The sequence below is a fragment of the Balaenoptera borealis genome, assembly GCF_965194805.1.
Source record: "Balaenoptera borealis genome assembly, chromosome: 10".
Lineage (NCBI taxonomy): Eukaryota > Metazoa > Chordata > Mammalia > Artiodactyla > Balaenopteridae > Balaenoptera > Balaenoptera borealis.
Window position 1 is genome coordinate 76,627,286 of NC_138874.1, and position 24,002 is coordinate 76,651,287.

At 34.3% G+C, this 24,002-nt stretch overlaps 1 protein-coding gene across 4 annotated transcripts in view; it reads left to right on the forward strand.

Moving 5' to 3' along the window:
• PCDH15 (protocadherin related 15) overlaps positions 1-24,002 on the forward strand; it is a 751,961-nt gene that overhangs the window by 306,937 nt on the left and 421,022 nt on the right. For 3 of the 4 annotated variants that reach the window (XR_014230935.1, XM_082339383.1, XM_082339382.1), the window contains exon 1: positions 11,976-23,921. Coding sequence is in view for 3 of the 4 variants with exons in the window: in XM_082339383.1 (XP_082195509.1) it covers positions 23,787-23,921 (135 nt within the window). In the remaining variant the exon portion in view is untranslated. Of the gene's footprint in view, positions 1-11,321; positions 11,442-11,975; positions 23,922-24,002 lie in introns of those variants that run through there. The other variant, XM_082339387.1, reaches the window with a different exon arrangement.

Sequence of the window (24,002 nt, forward strand, 5' to 3'; positions counted from 1 at the left end):
ACTACAATATAACCATCAAAATCAGGAAATTACATTAATGCAATATTAGTATGTAATCTGCAGATGCCAAATTTTGCTGATATTTTTTCCAGTAAAGTCCTTTATAGGTCAGAGATTCAACCTAAGGTCACACATTGCATTTAGTTGCCATGTCTTTCTATTCTCAATCTTAGTTCCTTAATATTTCCTTGACTTTAATGACCTTAATAATTTCCAGGAGTGGGACAGTTTATAGAATATTTCTCAATTTAGAATTACCTGGTATTTCCTCATGATTATAAATTTTGTTCAGAAATACCACAAAAGTGATAGCATGTTCTTCATAGTATGTAACAAAAGAGACTCACAATATCAGTGTGTCCCATTTCTGGTAACGATAGCTTTTATCATGTTGGAAAGACAGTGTTTGCCAGGTTTTTCTACTATATTTATTCATTTTTTTGTACTTAATAATTAATAAGTAATTAAAACTGTTTTGTGGAAAATGACTTTAAGACTTTGTAAATATCCTGTTCCTCATCAAACCTTCACCTAACATTTTTATTAGTGATTTATGAAACATTGATTTGTTGAAAACCATTGATGAAAATGCAAATTACTGTGGTTGGATATATTTTCTTCCTTCTTCTCTTTGCCCCTTGAGCATTTACTGAGTGCTTTTTCAGACATTATGCAATACACTAGCAATAAAGTTTTGATTACTAATGAAAAGGTTAGCATGCTGAAATGGTGAATTTGGGGATTCATGAAATAATTTACTTGCTGAGAACCAACATGTTTTCAATAGCAGTAATTATTTAATACAAGTTTTCTGAAACACAGGCACAAGCTAAATTGGATTTCTTTGTCTTTCTGTAAAATATTTTAAAAGTATTTTTCCTTAGGGCCAAACATAAATTATCTTTGATGTAATACATCATCCAAATTGTATCATTTCGGATTACTGTATATCTTGGTTCTGTTATGTGCCAAATTATATTTATTTCCTCTTTCATTTCCTTTTCTTCTCAAAAGTTTCTTAATAGCAAATTGCAAAATTTTTGAAATAATATATTTCACAGTGCTTGAGAATTAACACTTTGAAGCCAGACAATCTGTGTTGCAGCCCTTATCTACCAAATATTAGAAGTATGACATCAGGCAGAAGCTCTCTTAGCCTAGGATTCCTTAACTGTAAAATAAATATAACAAAAAATAATGTTAAAAAGTTGTGTTGAGGATTATAAGAGATAATGCTTTTAAAATACTTAGTATAGGTTCTGGCCATCTTGCAAGTCAACTCTGCCTTGGAAATATGCTTTTTAGAAATAGTTATATTTCTATAACTATTTTTTAAAACCAAGGGGGTCTTCAAAATGAAATGCAAAAATAAATTTGTAAACAGGCAGTAATTAGTGGAACATTATTGAGAACTTCAGCTTTTTCTCACAATGGTGAAATGTCTCTGAATCTATTCAATTTGAGCTTTCACTTTCCTGCTCAAATTTTTAGTTCTGTGCTATTCTTTCACGTTTCATTGTGACTATATCATCTCTTTCCATTTAATATATGTATTTTTGAACATCTGTTCTTCTCAGAGCCATTCTGGTAGATCTAAATGCACAGCTGGTCTCCATGATGAAGCATAACAGAGAGATTCCATATATAGTTAAGAATATTTTCTACACATTTTATATCTGTTTTCTTTACAATTTTTAGATATAATAACTTGATTTTTTTAACCAGGAAAGGTTTATTTTATTTTAATATATAAATAGTTTAAAACTTACAGGAACATTATAAGAATAATAGAAGCTTTTTCTCCAAACCATTTGAGAGTGTTACTGAAAAGAGTCCTTCTTACCCCCAAATACCTTAGTGTGTATTTCTGACACATAAGGATATTCTCCCACATAACAGTACAGCCATCAGAAATCAGGAAATGAACACTGATACATTACTACTTCTGATCCATAGTTACCATTCCAGCTCCATCGGTTATCTATAACGTCTTTCTTTTTTTCCACAATGCATTAGTTATAAACATTTATTGAATTCATATTCTATGAAGGTACCATCCTTGGCCTCAAGGAGTCGACTATATTAGTAGTTTATAATCTTTTGTTTTTGGTTTATAACATTATATATTTCATGTGTACAATGTTATATTTCGACTTCTGTATACACTACAGTGTGCTCACCACCTAAAGTTTAGTTTCCATCCATCACCATACTATTGACCCCCTTTACCAATTTTGCCCTCTCTCTATCCCCTTTTTCCTTTGGTAACCATGACTCTGTTCTCTATACCTATGTGTTTGTTCTTGTTTGGTTTGTTCATTTTAAAATTTTCTTTAATATTTCATAATAAGGTGATTTTTTATATAAGTAAAACAAATCATTTTTTTTAGAAATATGGTCCATGGTATTAGAAACTTGACAAATATCTTTAACTACTCAAGGAATAAAAATCATGGACCTTTAGAGTCATTCCCATTCACAGAGTTTCTTTTAGAGAGTACTAGCATTTAATCTACAGCACACAAAAACTTCTGAAGAACGAAAGACTAAGCCCTTGTTCCTTTTACTTGTCTCTATTTTCCTCCTCCAAGGAATTAGGCACATTCTGGGAGGCAGGAGACGGGTAACAGAGAAAAAAAGGAGGATATTCAGAGAAGAGAAAAAGCACATAAAAATACATTTTCTACTTTAAGCATGTAAATGGGAATCAATCTTTCACCTGTTTTAAAATATTCAAGTATTCAACTATTCGACAACTTTCAATTTAATAAGTTCTTTCATATATATAGTCTCTCTCTGTATGTATATATCAATACATATGCACACATATATATTCAATTTAAGCTTAATTCAATTTAAGTATAATTGCTCTTCAGATTTTAGTAAAGATGACTAGAGCTACTTATCACTCTCTTTAATAATAATCCTTACTCTTATCTTAAAGATACTTGTCTACATGAATATTTTTAAAATTAAAAAAACAAATTTTTTAATATAGTTGTTTTACAATGTTGTGTTAGTTTCTCCTGTACAGCGAAGTGGAGTTCCCTGTGCTATACAGCAGGTTCTTACAAGTTATCTATTTTTTACATATTAGTGTATATATGTCAATCCCAATCTCCCAGTTCATCCCACCCCCCACCCGCTGCTTCCCCCCCTTGGTGTCCATACATTTGTTCTCTACATGTGTGTCTCTATTTCTGCGTTGTAAACCAGTTCATCTGTACCATTTTTCTAGATTCCACATATATGCATTAATATACGATATTTGTTTTTCTCTTTCTGACTTACTTCACTCTGTATGACAGTCTCTAGGTCCATCCACGTTTCTACAAATGACCCAATTTCGTTCCTTTTTATGGCTGAGTAATATTCCATTGTATATATGTGCCGCATCTTCTTTATCCATTTGTCTGTCGATGGGCATTTAGGTTGCTTCCATGACCTAGCTATTGTAAATGGTGCTGCAGTGAACATTGGGGTGCATGTGTCTTTTTGAATTATGGTTTTCTCTGGGTATATGCCCAGTAGTGGGATTGCTGGGTTATATGGTATTTCTACTTTTAGTTTTCTAAGGAACCTCCGTACTGTTCTCCATAGTGGCTGTATCAATTTACATTCCCACCAACAGTACAAGAGGGTTCCTTTTTCTCCACACCCTCTCCAGCATTTATTGTTTGTAGATTTTCTGATGATGCCCATTCTAACTGATGTGAAGTGATACCTCACTGTAGTTTTGATTTGCATTTCTCTAATAATTAGTGATGTTGAGCAGCTTTTCATGTGCCTCTTGGCCATCTGTACGTCTTCCTTGGAGAAATGTTTATTTAGGTCTTCTGCCCAGTTTTTTTTTTTTTTTTTTTTTAACATCTTTATTAGAGTATAATTGCTTTACAATGCTGTGTCAGTTTCTGCTTTATAACAAAGTGAATCAGATACACATATTCATATGTCCCCATATCTTTTCCCTCTTGCATCTCCCTCCCTCCCACCCTCCCCATCCCACCCCTCTAGGTGGTCACAAAGCACCGAGCTGATCTCCCTGTGCTATGCGTTCTGCCCAGTTTTTGATTGGGTTGTTTGTTGTTTTGATATTGAGCTGCATGAGCTGTTTATATATTTTGGAGATTAATCCTTTGTCTGTTGATTCATTTGCAAATATTTTCTCCCATTCTCAGGGTTGTCTTTTTGTCTTGTTTATGGTTTCCTTTGCTGTGCAAAAGCTTTTAAGTTTCACTAGGTCCCATTTGTTTATTTTTGTTTTTATTTCCATTACTCTAGGAGGTGGGTCAAAAAAGATCTTGCTGTGATTTATGTCATATGTTCTTCCTATGTTTTCCTCTAAGAGTTTTATAGTGTCTGGTCTTACATTTGTCTTTAACCCATTTTGAGTTTATTTTTGTGTATGGTGTTAGGGAGTGTTCTAATTTCATTCTTTTACATGTAGCTGTCCAGTTTTCCCAGCACCACTTATCAAAGAGGCTGTCTTTTCTCCATTGTATATCCTTGCCTCCTTTGTCATAGATTAGTTGACCATAGGTGCATGGGTTTATCTCTGGGTTTTCTATCCTGTTCCATTGATCTATACTTCTGTTTTTGTGCCAGTACCATATTGTCTTGATTATCTACATGAGTTTATTTTTAAAAATTTATTCAGAGGAAATGATTTTCAATATTAATTATCTAGCTTTCATGATAAAAACAGAGTCAAGATTTTATACACAGGTGCAAAAGCTATATTACGTTAAAGGGAAAATGAAGAACATATGTAATTCCTTTATTATATTTTCTTTTTGATTTCAGTAAATCACTGCAAGATAATACCCACTGAATGTGAATTCAAGAATGTGTACTATTTTGTACTGATTCTATAAGTTTTAAGATAAACTTCAAATAGACATTTGATTTGGTTGAATTTTTGAATAAAACAAATGTTATATTAATGAGTTAATATAAAACCAACATAGATGTCATAGAAACAGTGATTTGGCCCATAATAAACTCTCAATAAATAATCACAGATTCAGAGATAATGTAATGTTGCAATTGTGAGAAAAAGCTGAAGTTCTCAGTAATATGCACCTGTTTACAAATTCATCACTCCATTTCATTTGTTGGACCCCGTTGGTTTTTAAATATATTACTATTTCTAAAGCATATTTGTAAGGCAGGGATGACATGCAAGAGAGATTCATAAAATTACTTTCTCAGAGAAGGAGGTTAAAGGCTGAATTATAGCCAAAGCATGAATGACTTCTAATTTGGAAAGATTATTTTTATGGAAGATGATCCTTACTTAGATCATGCAGTATAATTGAGAAGAGCCTGAAAATAAGTGCAGTGGCAGAAGAAGACAGTAACTAATCATTTTAAAATAGGTGTATCTTCCAGGACAACATAAGTTAGAGTTCAGATATTTACAGTATCTTGTATAGATGACTATGGAAGCACTGAAATAATCTTCAAAGGATCATGGAGTATGATCAAAGTGCCAAAAGATATTATGGCCCCTGTTGCAGTTAAATCAGCAATTGTTCTATAAAGTGCTACACAGTAGCCATATAGACCTTGATGAATTAGAAAATGGGAGATGAATCTTTACCTGTGCAAAATCAAATACTCAATTTTATTTGTTCACTGTTGAGAAACTGGATCAGGAGTGTATTAGTCAACAGAACTGAGAGATACATAGATGATAGATAGATTAGATAGATAGATAGATAGATAGGCTGATTGATTTAGGGATATAGCAAGGGAGATTGATTATAAGGAATTGGCTCACAAGATTATGGAGGCTGAGTGGTTCTAAGATTAGCAGTTGTCAAGCTGAAGACCCAGCTGGTATAGTTCTAGTCCAAGACCAAAGTCTGAGAAACAGGAGAATTGATTGTCTAAATTCCAATCTGAGTCCAAGTCTGAAGGCAAGAGAAGGCAGATGTCCTAACTTGAAGACAGTCAGGAACAGAGAGTGAATTCTTCCTTACTCAGCTTTTTGTCCTATTCAGGTCTTCAATGGATTAGATGAGGCCCACCCATGTTTGGGAGGGCAATCTGTTTTACTCAGTCTACCAATTCAAATGTTAATCCCATCCAGAAACCCTCACAGACACACCTAGAAGAATATTTAACCAAATATCTGGGCATCTCATGGCCCAGTCAAGTTGACACATAAAATTAACAATTACAAGGAGGATGGATTCATGCTACAGAAATATAGGAGAAAATCATTTGTGTTTGTTCTTAAGAGAATAATTGGTGCGAAATGGCTGTCTAGTACACAGTAAATCAGATTACAATATTTGTAACTGAAAATAAACATGTATTAGTCCAATATAGACTTATACATAATCTTGCTCCACTAAAGACAATGTTTCTGTTTTGATAATGTCTATGAGTAGAAATAGAGCACCCACTACCATTGTTGGTGTTCTGTCATTAAATGATTATTATATGTAAATCATCATATAGTGAATTCTATTTCAGGTTATTTAATGTCCATGACCCTTCAGAAGTTCTGTCCTTTTTAGAGGGGAGGGGAAAACTAAACACTTGGATTCTTGATGAAGTATGTAAGAAAGTAATATCACATCAATTGCATTTTAAATTATTCCTTTGGGGTGCCTTTTTCTTGAGAAGGTTTTCAAAACTGGATAATATCATTTGTATCAATTATTTCCCAGTTCAAGTGGTGTTATTTTAGTTGTGCTTATTATAAAAAATACTTTTTTCTTCTGGACTCATGTACATTTTCTCTTTAATCATTAAAGCCATTGAAGTCTATCGGAAGGCATTGGTTTAAAATACGTATAAAAAAACTATTTTAGATATTCAGAAATTATATATTTTAGCATTTTATTTCTACCAAAATGTCAATTTTCATGTAAATATATTACATGAGACTCCAAGAAATATTCAATAGATATAAATGTCAGGAGATTATTGTTACCTATCAATACAAGGACACTGATGCCAGTGGCATTATCCTATCACTAAATATGTACATTTAACACAATATTATGATTTATGGAGTGCTTTCCAAGATTCATCCTTCTCAATATTTTCTTCAAAATGAACAACATACCATTTCTTTGCTGAATATAAAGTTGGCCTAGAGTGACATCAACATTATGGTAGTGTAAGATGTCCCTTCTTTAAGTCCCCACTTTGAACAAATAAAAATTAGCATCTATGTATGAACAAAAGTACCTCTGATGTAGTTGTGGGATCCAACACCATATGCAAAGAGACCTGGAAGTAGTTCTGCCCACCTGTGCATTGGGTAATAGGCAGAGAGACCTTGGTTTGGAATTTGAACTAGCAGAAGCCATTGAACTGGCTGAGCAGTGAACTGGCCCCAACTCCTCTGGGTCATGGTCTGGGGAAACCTGGGTAATACTGACTTGGGCAGACACCCATGGATGGAAGAGACTTTGTAAAAGTCCATTCCTCTCGAGGAGAGATTCCAGCCCTCTGTTGGAGCAACATGTGCGGAGCAGGTGTATTCAAACAAAGTTGAAGAAAACCCCAGATGTAAGCGGGACCAAGAAAAATATCTGCAACTCAATGACAATTACAAAAGATTTGAGGAGGTATCTGCTACATCAAATGTGAAAGCAGCCAATGCAAATCTCCAGGAAACATAAAGAATCAAAGAAATATGTCATCGCCAAAAGATAACAATTATCCTACAGTAATCGAACTCCAAAACATGGAACTTGGTGATTTACCTGATAAAGAATTCAAAATAACTGTTTTGAGAAAACTAAATGAGCTACAAGAAAGCACAGAAAGACAATTCAGTGAAATTAGGAAAAGAAGACATGAACAAAATGAGAAATTTAACAAACAGATTGAAATCATAAAAAAAAGACCCAAACAAATTCTGGAGCTGAGTAATTCAGTCAATAAAATGAAAAGTGCAGTATAGAGCATCTACAGTAGAATAGACCAAACATATTAAATAAAGTGTTTTTAAACAGAAACAACCATAAAACAAGGTTATGTATTGATTTGTTGATGAAAATGTTGTAACCAGAGGCTTGCGGGAACTTAATCCTGTATTCCCCTCAGCGATGTAATAACCTTGAATTCCCCCTAGGAGCATTGGTTCAGTATTTGTTAATTCAGTGTTCATGGTGTCTTTATAGTACAGAACTACCATGGATGATGAGAATCAACTATATTTATATGAAACTGTGAATACAATGCTTCTGTGGAGAAATATTGCAAGTAAGATTAGTAAGGAAAATTTTCTCTTTTTTTAGGTTGGCTCAAGCAGCTGTGGCTCACAGGATAATCAATTAACTGAGAACTGCTCACCTTTTACATTCAAATTTCTCTTATGCATCTTCTTGAAATATTGAATTTTCTGGCTTTATTTTCTTTAACTTATGTGTGCATTTATGCATTTTTCTGTATTTTCCCAGTAGTTGTATAAAATCATTTGTGGAAAAAGACATGAACTAAATAAGTAAGTGACACCCTCAGGCAGGTGCCCAAGCTGATAATCATCCCATGAATAGAATGCCCTTCAGAAAACCAAATTTATATTTCCGAGACTTGTTGAAATGTTAAAGGACACAGAGCATGACCATCTGTATGGCAGATGTGCCCTGAAAACTGTGAATAATAATGTATAGGGCAACACAGGTAGAACAAACAACCTGACTGTCCTCTGAAGATTTTCAACCTCCACATAATATTTAGAAATTCGGAAAGCACTAGAGTGCCATGTCTCTGTAATAAGAAGAATAAGTAACAGTGATATGTGTGTATTTATATATGTAATATGTGTATGTGTACATAGATATGTACATATTTTTGTTGGGTGTATATATATATATATATATATATATATATATATATATAAAGAAAATGAATGAAATAAGTTGCTGAAATCTATTTGTTAAAACCATTTTGCATGCTCTCTCTTTTGCTTGTTTGCATCTGGTATAGGCCATTTCGTTGCACCCATTTTACTCTTGCCAGACCTTCCATATTAAAACAAAATGCCTTAATCCTCTTTTTTCTTAGCTATTTCTCTTATATTAGCTTCAAAGATTCCAAACACTAGCCTATATCTGAACAGGTCCACCATCCGCGTGGTAGATAATGAATAAATGTGTGTAGCTCAATTACGGATCCATTTTAACGTTGCATTTGACATGTGTATGTCTGTGTGTAGATGTTTACTTATTCCAGTAGTGAAAATGAACAATCTGTGCTAAGATGTTTTGGCCTAAATGTACATTTGTACATGTGGAAGGGAGCAAAACTCACTATAAAATGCTGAACTAATAACTTGATATAGTACTTGAGTCCTTTGCTGTCAACAGCTAAATACTACATTTTTAAAGTTGGGGCAGAAGTCTATTTTCAAAAATTTCAGACACCTATTGTTCAAGTTTTTTGGTTTGTTTCCTTTCTCTTTTGCTTGGTTTTAATTTTTTAATTCAACTCTGTGGCACAGTTATTTACTTTGGCAACAAAGATCTTTAAATACTCTTAAGTTTGTTTTATTAGATATCTGGAAACAACTTGTTGCCATTCAATTTTAAATTTTCATAATTTAAAAACCAAGGCACAACTACATAGGAGTGGGTGAATTTTTATAAGAGAGAATGATGTCTTTGGGGACAGGGATTACATTAAAAAAATATTAAAATGTTGGCTTGGAAGCCTTTTTGTTAACTAACATTTCCAAAGGTGTGCCCGTGTTCGTATATGTGCTGTTAAAACCATCTCCTCTCACTTTATCCTCAGTTCTCTTTGAGCTGCAGAAAGTCAGTTTGCCTTTAAAAGCTGCCTGCCAGGAGAGCTGACTTTATAAATACGCTACTTTGTACACACGGTTCCCCAAAGCATGGGCTCCCCAAAGCACAGTTTTAAAATCACTTCTTTAATCATAATTGTGTTATTTTTCTAAATCAGAGGTTGCAAACTCCTGTGGTTGCTGTGTCAAAGGATGTATGGGGGGGCATTAAATTCATAGTTTAATTCTCTAAAACCTGTTGCTGACTTTAGAACCAAGAGATTTCTTATAAAATTAGAACATTAGAAGATGTAGCAACATTGGCTCCATATTTCATTATGGCAAGAATTTGCTGAGGCTGAGTAGCAGCTACCATTTTAGACGGGGAAGTGTTCCCCAGTTGCCACCATTCCCATGAGATTTGCTTCACTCTTTTACATTGCCTGATATCCCTGCAGATATCTGGGTCTGTAGCCCCTGAAAATAGAAGTAAATGAGATAACTCCTTCTTTTTCTCTCTGAAACTATTTCTCCATGAAGGAATCCCATTTAAAACCTAACAAAACATATCTCAGAATAAAATTTAAGTCTATGTTCTGTAGAGGCACAAAGCTTATGTTTATTGACTAAATTCATTTATTCATTGTGACAGTGTGATGATTAAGGAAGTAAAGTATAAAATATAAGAGTAACGAAAAGGGTGCCATGTTCTGACGTGGGGTAGGGAAATTCTGTCAGGAATGGTTTAGAAGAAGGCAATACTTAATTAAGTTGAAATGTAACTAATGAGAAGAATCCCAGCTAAAGCTTGAAGACTGGGGACTCTGGATGTAGGAATACAAAGACCTACAAGTAAGAGAAAACAACAGTGATTCTCTGTTGGAGATCAATAAGAAATAAAGCTAGATGCTCAGGCCAAATGTGAAATCATGGTCTTATATGCCATTTTATGTTTTGTTGTTGTTTTAATCCAAAATGAAAAGATATTACCATCTCTCCAGTTCTGTCACTCGATGGCTTTCTACTTAACCGATACTACAAGCACTAAAGAAAATCCCAGCTTTCTCTCTCCTCTGATAGACAGGGAATCCATTGTCTCCAACTCTCTTCCTTAAATTTGCCACTTGCATGTAATTGCCAACTGGATTTCATTGATCTCTCTGAAATGGTTTTTGATTTTAAAATAAAGTAACTAATTCCTTCTTACAGTTTAAATCCTAGTTTGTAGATAACTTAATGCATCAAGGTTTTTTTAAGGAGCAACAGCAGATGCATTTCTCCATAGGAGCTAAGATGCTAATGATCATAAATTGGTCCAAATGCACTTCACACTGAATCAGGGCCTTTTATATCTTCATCCAAAGCAAAGGACCATGACGTTGGAAATTTCAGACTTTATAGGAACTCATGTGTTTGCAAGTGTTCTTTTGAAATGCTTCAGATCTCTGGTTGTGGGCAGCTGCCTGCTTTTTTCCTTTGTGTAATAAATGTCTGGTTTTTGTGCCAGAACACTTCTGGTGTGCTGTTGATCAAATGAGAATTGACAGTTTTTCTTTTGTTTCCTTTTCAGCTCACTCCAGTTGGCACCACAGTATTTACAGGATTTTCAGGAGACAATGGAGCTACAGACATAGATGATGGCCCAAATGGACAGATAGAATATGTTATTCAATATAATCCAGATGATCCGGTATGTAAATATCTACTTGCAATGTGAGTTCACTATAAGGAATAAAATTAATATTTACTTCAGCTGATATTTATTATATTTCTCTATTGCTCAGCTCCTGGAACCACATTAGTAATTATACTATTATTAATAACTATCTCAAAATTATATTTTAAAAAATATTTGTGCTATACTTATAAAATCTAGTTTTTGGTGAGTTTTGTAGGTAAAAGTTTAAAATGTATTCATAGGTATAATATGTCATTTTTATTAAATTTCCATTATGTTAGTGGACTCCTAAGCATTCTAAATAAATCATTGGACATGATATTACCAATGTGATGCTTATGCTTTATGGAACTTGCAAATTAATACCACCACTGCCCCTTCTCCACCAATGAAACCTGAGGTAGAGAAGAGGGCAAAGCCTCTAGCAATAGGTTTTTCAGTTTTTGGTTTTATTGCATTAGACAGTGGGGCTTCTACATTGTGCCTTAGGCTGTGAAATTATTTTTCCCAATGATATAGTATATGTAACACAAATAAAATAAGAATTGTCTTCTTGAAGCTAGAGCTGGAAGTCCTGCCTGCCATCTTTCCCTTCCTCTTTTCCCGGAGGCAGCTTCTCAGAACACCAAGGGCTCCCCAAAGCATAGTTTTAAAATCACTTAAGTGACTTTTTAAATCAATGCTTCTCCTTTAGGTTTAATATTAGGAATATAAAAGTGGTGAAGTTAACATTGTATCTTTGTTTTTAAATTATATATTTCTTATATAAGCTTTAAACAATCAAAAAAAAACCTGTTGAACTTGCAGAGACTAAGAGCTCTTGATATGATCTACCTCACAAATTGACTGTGAGAACTAAGTGAATTGTGAATGCATTTCCTCATCTTATTCTCACAAATCGATTAGTTAGTAGTAGTATCTCTATCACATAGGAGCGAACACAGGTTCATAGTTGACATGACTTGCCTGGTAACACACACCCTCCTCTAAGCTGGAGAGTCAGGACTCGATTTCAGAGTAATATGTGCTCCACTCTTCCTCTGTTGTGCTCTAAGAAAATAGTTGCAGCACTTGAGTTAAAATTTTCAAAAAAATTTTAAAAACAAAACAAAAGGCCCATGGGTATAGCAGGGTCAAGGGAAGATTTGGGGGGGTTTTGTTTTTGTTTTTGTTTTTCCCCTAAAATGTATGCCTCCACATGTTTATAGACAGAGGTAATGAAACCAAGAGATGGGGAGATGATGAGAATGTGACAGAAAAGGACAATAAGTATGAGGGGTTACACAGAAGTCGAATGGAAAAGATCAAAGAAACAGCAGAAGGGAAAAGGGCAAGAGAAACATTTTTCTTTAAATAGAAATAGGCAGCTGACTATACAGAATATTTCTAAACCATTTATTTTCTTTACTATTTAGATTTTTTAAATAATTAATTGTATGTGTGTGTCATGTATCTAGCTTACATTTTGTGAAGGTCATTTCCTAATCTTTACTCCTCAAGCTGTAAAAATGAAACTCCAAGAAAGTATAGAATGACCAGGCCATGTATTTTAGGGAAATATTTATTACATTGCATTAAAAAAAAAAAACAAAAAAAACCTACCCAAGGATTAGATATAGTGGGAGACAGAAACGTATTACTTGGAATGTATCTTTTAGAAGTTTTGTGAGGCTGAAATTCCTTGTTAGCTATGCAGTAATTCCTTCTGAATGCTTCCCCCTTTCAGGGATTTCTGGGCTTGGCATGAAATATAATATGTACCTTTTACTACCTACAGGTTGAATAAACCAATCATTCACATGCAGTTTCCAAATTGCAAAAAAGAAAAAAAAATGTACTTTAGCAAGCTAGCGCTACTATGGAATAACGAAAGAAATTCTCTGGGCATGGTTCTAATTCAGTGAGGCAAAAGAATAAGACATCATGATGGCACTTAAGTTAGGGTATATTGGAAGAGAAAGCATTAACTAAGTCACATCCTTACAGAGAGAATCCATCTTTAATCATCATAGAGAGTTAATGCAAACCTCAATGCCAGTTTCTTCTCTTATAAAATCTCTGAGAAAGAGCTATCTGATGATTTTTATATTCTTAAATTGTTAAATCTCTAGAAATTCTGCTTATAATTAATAGCATCATAATATTATCCTTTTTTTATTATTTTTTAATATAATAATAATATATATTAATATATATTATATTATATTATATTATTATATTATATTATTATATATTATTATTATATTATTATATATTATATTATTATATATATTAATATATATAATAATATAATATTATATTATTTCTTTTATTTTTTAATTTTTAATTATTTATGGCTGTGTTGGGTCCCCGCCTCTGTGCGAGGGCTCTCTCCAGTTGCGGCAAGCGGGGACCACCCCTCGTTGCAGTGCGCGGGCCTCTCACCATCGCGGCCCCTCCCGTTGCGGAGCACAGGCTCCAGACGCTCAGGCTCAGCAGCTGTGGCTCACGGGCCCAGCTGCTCCGCGGCATGCGGGATGCTCCCAGACCAGGGCTCGAACCCACGTCCCCCGCATTGGCAGGCAGATTCCCAACCACTGCGCCACCAGGGAAGCCCCTAACCTGCTTATTTCTTAGAGTCAAAACAAACTTGTATGTATTACAAATATATGTAACCTGACAATGTGGCCCCCTCTGGCTTTTGCAACCACAATTTAAAATTTCTTTAAAATTAGTCTCACACTGTATGGTAAATAGTAAAAGGTGTAGATTGGTCTGTTCTACTTAAAAATCTCAGGGTATTTTTTTTTCCAGGGTATTTTTTGTTTTGTTTGTTTTCCATCTGATGCTACGTTATTCATTAGAAGAAATCACAAATTAGTGACCTGGAGTTTCATTCAACTCACAAAATTTTGTTTGGCCACAAATTATTTTAAATAATTTCTGAGCCAAAAATCTAAAAATCATGAAATTTCACATTCAAATTTAGTTTTCTCTTCTCTCTTAAGAAATGGATGTATGACAACCCTCGTCCTGATTTCCAATAAGACAGCATCAGCTAGAGTTGAATTAATGTTTTCGCATTAAGCAAACTTCTATCACTCAGACAATATATGTATATCCATTTTTACCCTCATCACTTCACTCATTTACATTATCCAAGTCATCCTTGTAGAAATTTACAAATGTAACTTCTGCCTTACTGTAATACAAAGTATGTTTTAATTAATTCTTCGCATCACTTTAAACACTGGCCTGTGGTGTTTCTGATAAGAGAAGACAATGGAAATTTGAATGATGTTTCCAGTATGTAATGTGCCATTTTTCTTTGACTGTTTTCAAGATTTTTATTTTAATTTTGAGTGCTTGGCAACTTGACCATGGGAGCATGCTAATGTATAGTTTTCTTTGTAATTGTCTTTTTTTAAGGGTTTTGCTGAACTTTAATCTCTGAATTTGTCTTTCACCAGTTAAAGAAATTATCAGACACTATTGTTTAATATTTTCATGCCATTTCCCTGACTCTTCTCCCTCTGAGACTCCAATTACAGACATATTAGGCATTTAAATACTGTTCCACAGGTACAGGCTCTGTTCATGTATTTTCAACATATTTTAATCACTTGGTTGCAAGCTGGGTGTTTACTATTGATCTATATTCAAAGTTACAGTGTTCTCTGCCATCTCCATTCTATTCTTAAAACTATCCAATGTATCCAATTGTCTTTTTTTATTTATTATTTTTTAAATTTCAGATAGTATAATCTTCAGGTCTAAATTTTCCATATTTTTATAGTTTTTATAGTTTGTAATTTTTGGTGACTTTCCCATCTTTTCATTTATAGAGAGCATATTGTTTTTACGCCCCTAAACATAGACATTGTTATAATAGCTGCTTTAAAAATCCTTGTCTGCCTGTCTAACTTTGGTCTTCCATTGATTTTCTCTCTTCTTGAAAAGAGATCACATTTTCTTGTTCATTATATGTCAAATTGTCTGGACTCTATCCTGGATACTGTGAATGTTGTATTGTGGAGAGACTCTTGATTCTATTATACTATTCTGAGGAGATTTGTTTGTTTTTAATTTTCGCAGAGAACTTGGTTGCATTCAAACTGAAAACTCTTTCTCTTGGGTGCAGTTCAATTTTCAACTCAGTATATGTATTTTTTCTTAGTTGATCTGCTTGTAGTTGACCCCATACAGGTGTGGTTTCAAGATCAACTAGAGATCTGGACGTAACTTATGCATGAAATTTTGTTCCTTCCCTTTCTGGCCCTCTCCTTTATAATATCCATCCCCCCTCACTTTCTGTCAGCTTTGGTTGTCCCAGAATCTATCCCTTTAGGTCAGAAAGACTTCAGGCTTTCTATCCGAGTTTTAACTGCCCCCTTGAGGTGCTAAATCAGCCTTCCCTCAGGCCAACTACCATAAAACAGGAAACTCACCCATGTTGTCTTTTCTTTCAAGTGTCTAATCTCCTCCAGAATATGCCTGCTTTTCTTATCTCTCCAGGGATGCAGGGATGTCAGGTATTTTTGTTTGTTTGTTTTGTATTTTGTCCAGAGTTCACAGGTGTTAGTTGTGGGAAGATTTAGTCCAGTGGGTCTTAGTCAGCCATATAGAAACAGAACACTTTATACCCAGTGAGTTTCTTTCTTCAGTATACCTTTAGAAGACTAGTACTCTTACTCATTTTTGCTTCTGAACCACATTTAGGGCTTTCCTAAATATTACGCAATAGCAGCAATGATAGAAGTATTTCAAAGTTTTAACAGCAAAAAAAGAACATACATTTATTTATTCCATGATTGTGCATCTACAGTGATAAATTGTCAGCTAGTTTTCCACCAGCACTATTTTGTAACCAGAAACACTGACATTTCAAATCAACTTCAGGATGGTTTCATTTATCTCTCTCCATTAAAAAAGAGGATAACTCTTTCCAACAAAAGAACATACGTGAGGATACCCTCATATTAATGTGTTCCTAAATGTCAGAGAAGTAAAAATATAATATCACTTAAAATTATTGACTCATCAAATGTAGTAGTTACCAATTACCAGTACTATATGTCACCACCAATCCTTTAGACAAGGCTTGGTGATTAGCATAATGTATTAGTTATCTACTGTTGGATGACAAGCTTAGTGGTTTAAAACAACACACTTTCATTTTGTTCAGTTTCTGTGGCTTAAGAGTCTGGACACAGCTAAGCTGAACAGCTTAGGTTCTCATGTGGTTACAATCTACATGTTGCCCAGATTAGTTCTCATTGGAGGTTTGAGTAGGGAAGAATCCCCTACCAAGTAGACTCAGACTGCTGTTAGAATTAATTCCTTTATTGTTGTAGGACAGAGGGCCTTGGCCTCTTACTATATGTTGGCTGGAGGCTGCTCTCAACTCTTAGAAACCACCCTTAGTTCCTTGACTGCTTACTTCCTTAAACCTGCAAGGAGAGTATCTAGAGCTAGTCTGTAAGATGGAGTCTTATATGACATAAGGCAGTCACAAGAGTGACAGTTTATCACCTGTGCCATATCCTATTGGTTAGAAGCAAGTCAGAGGTCCTTCCCACGCTCAAGGGGAGGGGATTACACAAAGGTATGAGTTGCTTATCAGCAAGTGGGGATAGAGAGGGCTCCCTTAAGAATCTGTCATACCTACTATAATGTTCAGCATTATTATCATCATTTTGAATGTCGTATAAACTGATCTACTTTGGAGAAGCACTTTTGAGTCTTTTTGTTTAAGTTTGTGGAAAAAAAAATAGAGGAAATGAAAGTTCTATTTTGGTTTTAGTAGAGGATAAATTGAAAATAATCATTTGTATTATTAGGATCTTTTTTACCATACCTATATTTCCTTTATGATGTAGATGAACAATTATACTAGGAGATGTGGAATAAATAAGAATCAGACACTTTTACTATCCAAAATAAAATTTAAAAAATTAAATTGCCAAATGTTGTAAACTCTTCACTGAAACAAAGCACTTTTATTTAACCTATTAACAAAATCAAAAGAGTTTAAATTGCACTTTTTTTTTTGCCATTGTTTTTATTGAATTTTATCTAGAATAAAGAAAGAAGAAGTTTGGGGATGAAGAACTGCTTAACTGATTAACCAAATTTAAAGTGAAAGCATTTGTGTTATTTTCCAAAACTTTCTGGCTCTTCCTCTTTTTGGAGACATGCCAGAAGTGAACTTTTTTGGGTTGGAGAAAATTACTTGCTCTGGCTAATGAGATACAGGCCCAAAGAATCAAATACAAGTCACCATTTCCCCTCCCACTGCTGCAGTGATTGGAGAAAAACATGTTGAGGTGAAACATGCATTAGCCCGAGTCCCTGAATGAAAACATAAACAGAGCCAACTTGCTGACATGTGTTAGTGTGGATATGTAGAATGGGTAAGAAATAAAAAATTCTTATGTTAAAAAATTCTATTAATTTGGGGGTTTTATTCTTGCATCATAACCTATCCTTTCTCGTCCGATATTTTCAGATGAAAATAATTTAGTAAATACCTCATTATTGGCATCCGCTAGAGAGCGAACTAAGAGGATTTGTACTATGCTCATCACAGTTACTGTAAAATACTATTTTTTTGTGCCTTCATGGTAATAAAAAGTAAGGCCATCTATAATACAGTGAACAAATTATATTTTAAAACATGAAAAGAAAAGAAAAGAAAGGAAAAAGAAAGATTCAGGAAAAAAAAGAATAATTTGTCATCACGTATTATGTGGAATTTTTCATTTTGGGGAGTTTATCTTATTTGGAAAAAGGAAATTATTAATATAATAGGTATCATTTGGATATTTTATTTTTTTAATTTATTTAACACCTTTATTGGAGTATAAATGCTTTACAATGTTGTGTTAGTTTCTGCTTTATAACAAAGTGAATCAATTATACATATACATATATCCCCATATCTGTTCCCTCTTGTGTCTCCCTCCCTCCCTTCCCATCTCACCCCTTTAGGTGGTCACAAAGCATGAGCTTTGTGAACACTTGTGTTTACTTAGGTCATTGCCTAAAGTCCTTATTTGTGTAAAACTTTGAACCCAGGTTGTTTAACTGTGAGTCTGTGACATTTTAAATTTACAACATTTGTACTTTTGAAGCTAAATAGAAACTTCTAAATACAATTTCCTACGAAATTGGTTAGAAGAAGGTGACATGAACTGCACTGTAATCTTTCCTTTACCCCTAAATGTGCATATACATATTTGTGTGTGTTTATGTGGCAGGGAGGAATGAGTGTGTATGAAGTAGAGAAACAATTATCAGAGTGTTGGTATTCTACTAGGAGCAAACTAATGTTGCTACTCAAATCATAGTCCCTTTTGAGTAGACAAGGGCTACATGATCTTACTTAATCCTCCACTTTTCACTTCAGGTAATTCAGATTAGGGGAGTCACACCAAACTATGGATGGTTCAGCAGCTAATGGCGTGGTGGCCTGATTAATCCGTGACAAGCTTAAGACCAAATAGAGACTGATTAGGACACAGAGTTGGTGCTGTTTATCCAAACTAAGAGATAAAGTCACAGTCCTGTTCAACATGAACAAATGGGGAAAGTCTGAAGAGACAGAGTGAGTAGAGGTGATGAAGGAAGAGAGAGAGGGGAGAGAGACATTCCAAAAAAATGTAGAAAAACAATAATAAGAGAACTTAACAGCCTCTGAGAGACTGAGAAATGTTTTCCTTGTTACCTAAGTTCCCACCACTTCCCAGTTGCAGGCCCAGTAAAGCATATTTGTACCTTGGTTCTGTCATTAGATAACCAGGAAATAGATATACACGTATATGTGTATCTGTGTGTCTGTGTGTGTGCAGGTCTCAAAAATAAATCTCTCTTCTTTTGAACTGAATTTCTAGTCCTTACAGTTGAATGGATAATATCAAAAACAATATTTTTAAATATAGCATAGGTATGAGAAGCCAAACAGAATCTTTGCTGCTTATTAGAAAATGATGAATTACCAGAGTTCTCAGCTGAGAACAAATAATGCTAAGTACCTCATATTCCATTTCCAGATCACCTCCAACTGTGGGGCCCAACACCTCCTTACAGGACTAGCAGAGAGGTGTCATTTTATCTACAGTGGTACTGATTCAGCTTCCCACAGGTTAATAAAGAGGGCTGTGGGGGGATGGAATCAACTCCAGAGAAACACGGAATTGTTAGTGTCAACATTCCATCTCCCTTCTTTGCTTAAGTCAGTGTGAGTGTGTGTGTGAAGGTTGGGCATTCCACATGCCTCTTACACTTTTTCTCATCCTTCCAACAGTGATAAAATCATTTAAACTGCCCTATGCCCTCATTTACTAAATGGAGAATTGCCCCTTGTCTGACAGTTACTGAGACACCAAACTGCCAGGGAGTTGTGAGTGGACCTTTCCTGATGGAGAGCAGATGTTTGGGGCCTGTGGGTATTAAGAGGCTTAGTCATTATTGGAATGACCTGATTAACACTGGGCAGGTAGAGGTCAGCATTTAAATTCAGCATTTAAATTCTCATCACCCAAAGAAACAAGTGCTAGTTCGTGCTTTACAGATCAGTGTCCAAAATTAACAGAAAGAGGGTCAGGGCCTTATTTCCAAAAAATGTAGGTTGCTTAAGAAAAAGGATATGACTGTGTTCCTACACCCCTCTCCTTTGTTGATGAACCAAATTTCTAAGGATGAGAGGAGAGGAAAATAAATGGTAGAGGAAGGGAGGGTGCAGACTCTACCTCCCTTTCCACCTCAAACAATTCTTTGACAAGAGTATAAGACTGAGATACTCTTGATACACTGATACACACACACACTCACACACACATATATCTATACCAGAGTTATGGGATCCTTCTGACATATTATTTATTATTAAAGGAATCAGATTGAATTAGAAAAGCACAATCTTAGTAATTACTAAAATCACAAAATATTAAATGCTCAACATGTTATTACCTTTGAGAGTCTTCACTCAAATTATATTTAAAAGTTCATCCCAATCTAACATCAAGTCAATTTGTTAACCTAACACAACTAGCTCCAAAATAAAGAAAAATGAAATAATTATTCATCTTAAAAATGTATTATAGGAGCTTATTACTGAGTTGAGATCACAAGCAAATGCCAAAACTCTTATATGCTTAACTTGGTCCTTTCTATCTTCTAGTCTAGTGTTTCTCAAAGTAAAACCTAAACTTTCTACATGAGAATCACCCAAGAGTTCTGTTAGAAATATAGACTTCTGAGAATTTCTGGAATTTGGAGGAATAGACTTGGAATCTGCAATCTAAGTGATACATTTCTTTGATCCTTATATACTCTAAACTTTGAAAATCATTGTCACATTGCCTTATCATATAATAATTTAAAAAAACAACTATATTTTCTTACTAAATTTTGCTCTTTTTTTCCTCCTTAGGTAGAGCTTTAGAAATAGCATTACAGCAGGGCATTTACTTTGAGTTGATCTAATCCAATATTCTTTTTGCTAGAGGAAAAATAAACAGCACCCTAAACATTTATCCACATTTTGTTTCTAATTTTTCTCATGATTATTATTCTGTTTTTTCAAGACGGAATGGATACTTTATAAATACTTGTTTCATTAGTAAATTAGTTAATTTTAACACAAAGGCTTTTCATATGCAATAATTTATAAACAACATTGATCATAAAGTAGATATTCTCCTTATGTTTCTTGGAACATAAGTATTTATGAAACTCCTAGCAAAATGAAAATCTCAGATATCTATAAAAGATGGACTTAGCTAATAAGAATTAGATTTCATTAAAAAATGTTCTTAAGAACAATATAATAATCCTTAATTACTAACTACAATGCTTGTAATAATTCTACAAATATCCAATGAAAATTATCAACTAAAATAGGATCACAAACATCCATTACGTTACTTGGTTAGAAACATAAATGTAAGTATTTCCACATCATAGACTGAGATCCTTGAGAAATCTGTGAGGGAAAGCAGAAAATACACAAATAACAAATGCTGTTTGGAAAAAATAATGTAACGTAAGAGCAAATATCTAATCCTAAATTGGATGACAAAGAAGATTTTACCAAATAAGATTTGCAGGATTTATAATCCAGAGAAATGAGGGATAGAATGTTTAGGCAGGAGAAAATTAAAAGCAAATGTCACCTGCAAAGAGTCATGGCATAAATGGAAAAGAGAGGGGACTACATGATGAGGACACATAGGCAGGAGATAATCATGTATCAAAGTGCTTTCAGCTGCAAATAATAGAAAACTGAATTTAAAGTGACTTTGCCAACAAAGTCATGTATTATCTCTTGTAACAGGTTGTTCAGAGAAGGGGAGGTATCAGGATTTGTTAAGCAACTCAGAGATATCACAGAGCCAGCTTCTTTCCATTTTCTGCTCTTCCATTTTCAGCATTTTGTTTACTTCTAGATTAACTGTTTCAATAGTTCCAAAATGGCTGCTGACGGTTCCAGGTTTTACATTCTTATAGAAGCATCTGTAAGCAGAAAAGGGAACACTTTTTTTCTTGTCTCTCTCTCTCTTTACAATTAAGAAAAATTCTTCAGATTATTTAGAATTAGATCTCACGTACATTTCCAAAACAATCACTGGCAAGGAGTGTGGATTTTCAGTGGTAGGATTAGATTTGTCAAAACTCACCCCACTTAGGGGCATTGCCTCCCCTAAAGCACAAAGCCACCAATTATCTGAACTCATTTGGAGTTCTGACTCCAAGGATGAGGTGGCGTTTTGGTAAGGAACCCACCATATATTTCATAAATATACTAGAATTGATATATGTCTCTACAGTTATTGAGTCTTTGAAAGTTAACAACCCTATTACAACACACTGAGTTGTGTTTTACAATGTATATGGCAATTATTAACTAAAGTATTCCCCATAACTAACTTAGATATTTAGATTAAACAATTTTTACTCTCCCTGGCATAGTTTAGAGTCCCACAGTGTTTAAATAGGCAAAAATTTAGGGAAAATGTCAAACGCCTGTTTTTAATTGTAAGTATCTTTTATGGTACATTTTCTATATTTATGTTTTAAAATGTTACTTTTTAAATGACTGAATCCAAGAAAGACCTGCAAAGCCAATTGCATGAACACAGAATAAATCATTAAAAAATATCTATCAATTGTATACTCTGTGTGTGTGTACAAGAAAGAGGGGGTCACAGAAGGAGGGAGAAAAAGATGGAGAGGGAGAGATCACAACTCTAGATATTGAAGGTTAATTTGCCCACATTCCCCCAAATGAACTTGAGATAGAAGATTTGAGTCAGCTGTTCTCTCATTAACTGTTTCTAAGTAACTCCCCTTGTGTCAGCTGAGTGTATAAACACAGACACACACAGACAGGCATGCACACACTCTTTCTTCCTTCCCTTCCCCTCTTCTTCTGCTTTCCTCCTCCTGCTTTGCCTCTCCCCCACCTCCTCCTCCTTTTTCTGAAGTATGAATCTAAGTATTTCATCTGCTGCCCACAATCACATGCACACGTACCACTACACAAAACAATCAACCAAAAAAGTTCCAATATTAAAAGTAAAACTGATTTGTTTTCATAATTTAAAGACTATTTTATCAGTCTTCAAAATGGCACTAGAACACAAAAGTGATGTAAGGTCTTTTTAAGGCTGAGAGACAGATCTTATAAATTATATTCCCTTGAGGAATGACTATACTGTCTTACAGTGAGGGCTGCTCATGCCAAAGCAGTATTGCTGGAAGGCACTTTGGAAGTTGCCCTTATAACCTGCATGTTGCCAAGAAGAAACTCAACCCCTGTCAGGATAGGAGACTTAACTAATGAACAGCAGTTTTGAGGCTTGGAAAAACAAACAAAACAAAACAAACAAACAAACAAAAAACAACCTACAGCACATTCTTTTTCACAAAAACACAAAGTTTCAAGTTAATAGTTATATTTAATACAGCACTTGAAAATACTGAGAATACAGAATAGGCACCAATGTCGAAAAGGGATATTATATAGAAATCACAGAGTGCAATCTTTGAACTCTTTGGTGATTAAAAAAAAATTGTGAAAAGATAATATGGTAATAAGAAAGATTTTTCAGATATCTGGGCTTAGAAGTATCCCAGGGCTGTTGATGGGTAACCCTAATAATATATGAAAAACTTACAAGAAGTAAGTTTCTTGGTTATCATTATCAAAAATGAGACCTATTGATCAGAATGATAAGTTTTGGAAATAAGAATATTAAATCTGAAGCTTACACTCGCATCCTGTTTTCAGATGATGAACATGTTGTCTATAACTTTCAAGGGGACTAAACTGAAATATAAGATTGTCTAATTCATCTTATGTTCAGATGATCTCAAATGTGTATCTTTACCTGTTTGCAGACATCCAATGACACCTTTGAAATTCCCCTTATGTTGACCGGAAATGTAGTGTTAAGGAAGAGGCTCAACTACGAAGACAAGACTCGCTACTTTGTCATCATCCAAGCTAATGTGAGTGTTTAATTTCTCTTACTTTCCTCTTCTTCTGAATTTATGAAGTACAGAACTTGCCCAGAATATATGTGTTCACTG